The 4,843-nt window shown below is 40.5% G+C and overlaps 1 protein-coding gene across 1 annotated transcript; it reads left to right on the top strand.

Moving 5' to 3' along the window:
* Nucleotides 1–2,396: 2,396 nt before the first annotated feature.
* LOC134812792 (uncharacterized) lies at nt 2,397–4,634 on the top strand. The gene is made up of 5 exons (XM_063820359.1): nt 2,397–2,603; nt 2,776–3,000; nt 3,202–3,384; nt 3,582–3,734; nt 3,941–4,634. Exons 1-5 carry the CDS (start codon nt 2,403–2,405, stop codon nt 4,127–4,129), a joined length of 951 nt encoding a protein of 316 aa, XP_063676429.1. The 5' UTR covers nt 2,397–2,402; the 3' UTR covers nt 4,130–4,634.
* Nucleotides 4,635–4,843: the final 209 nt, after the last annotated feature.

The following is a 4,843-nucleotide window of genomic DNA, read 5'->3' as shown; positions in this document are numbered from 1 at the left end:
CAAGAGATAAAACTAATCTTCGTAAAGTCCTAGCTTGGCTACCATTTTAATTATGCAAATCCAGTACAGGCGACTAGTTTCCACGGTTTCCTCTTCGTGTGTGAAGAGGGCCTTGTTTAATAAAACTAATAGTGGAGCACAAAAGGATATTTTAAAGCCATATCTTCGATCGTGTTTATGAACACTTTAACCTGTGGTGCCCAGGTATAACATATTTCAGTATTGGTTACCTCAGCTGGTAAGGTATAACCTCAGCTGGTAAGGTATAACCCCAGTTGGTAAGGTATAACCTCAGCTGGTAAGGTATAACCTCAGTTGGTAAGGTATAACCTCAGCTGGTAAGGTATAACCACAGCTGGTAAGGTATAACCTCAGCTGGTAAGGTATAACCTCAGCTGGTAAGGTATAACCTCAGCTGGTAAGGTATAACCTCAGCTGGTAAGGTATAACCTCAGCTGGTAAGGTATAACCTCAGCTGGTAAGGTATAACCTCAGCTGGTAAGGTATAACCTCAGCTGGTAAGGTATAACCTCAGCTGGTAAGGTATAACCACAGCTGGTAAGGTATAACCTCAGCTGGTAAGGTATAACCTCAGCTGGTAAGGTATAACCTCAGCTGGTAAGGTATAACCTCAGCTGGTAAGGTATAACCTCAGCTGGTAAGGTATAACCACAGCTGGTAAGGTATAACCTCAGCTGGTAAGGTATAACCACAGCTGGTAAGGTATAACCTCAGCTGGTAAGGTATAACCTCAGCTGGTAAGGTATAACCTCAGCTGGTAAGGTATAACCTCAGCTGGTAAGGTATAACCTCAGCTGGTAAGGTATAACCACAGCTGGTAAGGTATAACCTCAGCTGGTAAGGTATAACCTCAGCTGGTAAGGTATAACCTCAGCTGGTAAGGTATAACCACAGCTGGTAAGGTATAACCTCAGCTGGTAAGGTATAACCTCAGCTGGTAAGGTATAACCTCAGCTGGTAAGGTATAACCTCAGCTGGTAAGGTATAACCTCAGCTGGTAAGGTATAACCTCAGCTGGTAAGGTATAACCACAGCTGGTAAGGTATAACCACAGCTGGTAAGGTATAACCACAGCTGGTAAGGTATAACCACAGTAACTATCCACCATGAAGTTCTGCAATAAGCATAGGTTAAGTTTGTATCCTGGGTTAATCAGGTTTGCACCGTGACCTATATACGGAAGTAAGCAAACTGTGAACTGATACAGCATAATACCATCGCACGTTGGCAATTAGCTCCTGCTGATTGTTTTGTAAGTTTAGTGTATTACTAACTAACTGCAACTCGTGATATATTTGTGTGTGAGACAGAGAGAGAAACATCAAAGACCCTGATCGTCCCTGAAAATACCCTGATTTTCGGAAAATCAGTGCGAGAGAGAGAGAGAGAGAGAGAGGGAGAGAGAGAGAGAGAGAGAGAGAGAGAGAGAGAGAGAGAGAGAGAGAGAGAGAGAGAGAGAGAGAGAGAGAGAGAGAGAGAGAGAGAGAGAGAGAGAGAGAGAGAGAGAGAGAGAGAGAGAGAGAGAGAGAGAGAGAGAGAGAGAGAGGTGGACTGAAGTTCACATTTGTAAGGTTTGCCATTTCGTTGTGTAACTATATGCTGCTATGCTATGTACATAGTTGTACTGTGCGTTCGAAATTTCAGTTGCATGTACACGCCTGTTTGTTATTTTGCTTCTGACTCATGTTCTCTCGAGTATACAGCCTCAACTTTGACATTGGCCTGTAAAGAGAATATTTTTGTTCCACAGATCAGTTATTATGCTCGAAATTTTAAGTTAAAATCGCTACAATTTTAAAGTTTTAATTGTATTTTCCCCTTTTTTTTTATTCCCGGTGTTCTGGTAAGGCTTTACGTTGACAACAATCAACGGTCACAACAGCACCACCCACTACGCACAGCTACAATTTTTAGTCCGTCTCTTGTAATCGTGTGACTGGTCTCCTAGCACCTGCGCACCTCTTTATTCAGGAACCGGATATTAAGAATTAACTACCCTTGAAACATTGTAACAAATTGCGTAGTGTGAGTAACTTAACCTCCTTATCAGTGTACTAACAAACAAACTAAACAACTGAATAACCAACTAACCAACTAACCAACTAACCAACTATCCAACTAACCAACTAACCAACTAACCAACTAACCAACTAACCAACTAACCAACTAACTAACTAACTAACTAACTAACTTATCAACTAACCAACTAACCAACTAACCAACTAACCAACTAACCAACTATCCAACTATCCAACTATCCAACTAACCAACTATCCAACTATCCAACTAACCAACTAACCAACTATCCAACTAACCAACTAACTAACTAACTAACTTATCAACTAGCTTACTAACCCTTGTATTCACTATTCAGTATTAAGATGTACAACCTGAAGCTAGTAGAGATACTGGACGGGTTTTGTATCACGTGTTTGATACCACTGGCCGTGTTCACACTCTTCTTCAATGTCTTGGCCCTGATAGCGGTGGTGAAACTCCGCTCAGATCACCACGTGTCTGTTCTAGGACACCTGGTATTCTGCGACATACTGCTGGTTTTCTGCCAGGCTTACACCCTCAAGGTTCGTTCAATTTCCAAATACCAGCAACCTCAAACATGGTACTTCTTTCATCTGCTCTTCGGCTGATGACAACCTTTTGGTTGGTTTTTAACATTGTGCACTTTCAAATCACAACCATAAATTCCAATAAAACTCTGAAGTACCCAAGACTATCTGGATTTCTCCCTAACAGGCACTTGTAACCGGACGTGCAGTTACGATGGAAATGGACATATTATGTAACGTTTGCGGAGTAATATTCAGCACGACCCTAGCTGTAACCTGGTGGTGCCTGACTCTGGCTCATCTCATAAAAATGTGGCACGTGACCATTACCAGACTGGGATATTATCTCACTACCGGAGCTATCTGGACTGTGGCTGGACTTCTTGCTGTTGGACCTCTTATTACCTCTCGGGTTAGTGTGGAATTTTACTCAGTTCTTGTTTTTATTAATCCTCGATCAAAATTGAAAACCTCAATGGTGCTGCACTTGAAGTTATTCAAGGTATATTCGTATGGTAATGGATCAGTAGATTACTGTCTGTAGATCTTAAGCTTCAGAATTCATCGAGATAACTCCAAAATGTTTCTCTCTCCGACTAAACGTCCCCTTCAGAATTACCACATGTCCTGGACTCACGCGATGTGTATCTCGAGTGATGCTGCTCTCTTCTCCCTGCCCAAACACTCCGTAGAGTACAACCTTCTCTTCTCCCTCCTCTTCTGTCTTCAGTACTTCTTACCTATCACTCTCTGCATTGTGTCCATCATCAAGGGAATTCATTCTGGCAAAAAGAGGGTCAGTTTACACTTTACACCAGTATGATAACTGATAAGGGTGATGACAAGGGTGATCAAGGGTGATTAAGGGTGATACTGAAAAATGTTATAGAAGATCCGCGATTTAAGATGTACACGCCGAGTAATTTGTGAATTTCATCCGGTTAACTCCAACCACAGACATTAACAACCCTTAACAATCTAACTTGGTTTCAGATAAGAAGTGGGTGGTCGTGCACGGTTATGGTGTTCCTCAGTTACTGTCTCCTGTTCACCTTGTGGTGGGTTGATGAAATCAGCCGCCACTTTACCAGAACCACCTACCCTATCTCTACTTCTGTTATTGTCAGAAGGGCTGCTACATTCATGGTGAGATATCCTAATCTCTTATTAATATTTCATCACATGGTGTCCCAGTATAGTCACACACTTCCGTAAACTATTTGTAACTATTTGGAACTTAAAAACTTTCACTTTCATTATAAATCTAGTTTATCTTTTGTAGGTTTATAGTATGAGTATGACAAATGCTGCTGATCCCTCAAGTGGAATATAACCCACTCTCTATCTTTCAGCTGCTGTATATGAAGCCACTAGTTTCGTTACTCTCCATGTATCATCTCCTACCAGAATTCCGGTCAGCCTTTCTCCGGATAATCCGCCTGGAGTACAAGTTAGAAGCCCCTGCTCGTCTCTCCGGGCACCAGTATGAGCGGATGTACATTGAGATTGACGAGACTATCTCTCCTGGAACGACCCTCTAGTCGCATCGACACTTTTTAGAGATGTTTTGGCTCTTTGGAAACGGTCAGTTGGATGATCAGTGAACGTTAGCTTACAGTTACATAAACAAGATAATTGGTGTCCGCGCAATTCTGTAAGACATAGAAACTTGCACCGGTGCCAGATTGAGCCTCTAAATATACTCTCTGACCCCAAAAACATTATTCAATTGATTAATACTGTGTTTTTGAACACTGTTTTAAGAATGGAAATAGTTTGGTCCAAGTTGCATATATAATTTTCTAATATTACGACTAATAGTTTCTGTTTGACAAATCTTTAACGAGTATTGTCACGGGGTGTTACTGTTAAACTAATATTTTTTTAAATTTCTCAAAATTGTTTAATAGTTTTAGGATAATAAGCAGTTTTATGATATAGTATATCTAATCAGTATCAGTGATACTATCGCTATAAGTATAACTATAACTATTTGATTTTGAGGTGGATTTGATTTTGATTTTGAGGTGGATTTTAAAATAGCTCGGACGAGGTTTTAATTTCTAATTGTTGGTTTGCGCATATTATATTTCATCTCCGTAACGGTAAACAGTAAAAATAATTAATACTAATAACAAATAAAGTGCGCTCCCCAATGGCAATTTTAAATTGATGAGAAGAATTTATTTTACTCATCAAAAAGTCTTTGGGAGCTTCCTAGCCAAACAAAACCAACAAATGTCAAATGCCTAGCC

This window comes from Bolinopsis microptera, chromosome 3, assembly GCF_026151205.1.
Source record: "Bolinopsis microptera isolate Bmic1 chromosome 3, MBARI_Bmic_1.0, whole genome shotgun sequence".
NCBI classification, from domain to species: domain Eukaryota; kingdom Metazoa; phylum Ctenophora; class Tentaculata; order Lobata; family Bolinopsidae; genus Bolinopsis; species Bolinopsis microptera.
The sequence above is the reverse complement of the archived record's forward strand: the minus strand, read 5'-3'. Positions and strand labels throughout refer to the sequence as shown.

Coding starts and splice junctions, on each gene's coding strand:
- LOC134812792 (XM_063820359.1), top strand. CDS start 2,403: ATGTACAACCTGAAGCTAGTAGAGATACTGGACGGGTTTTGTATCACG. Junction 2,604..2,775: donor GCCAGGCTTACACCCTCAAG/GTTCGTTCAATT, acceptor TCTCCCTAACAG/GCACTTGTAACCGGACGTGC. Junction 3,735..3,940: donor GAAGGGCTGCTACATTCATG/GTGAGATATCCT, acceptor TCTATCTTTCAG/CTGCTGTATATGAAGCCACT.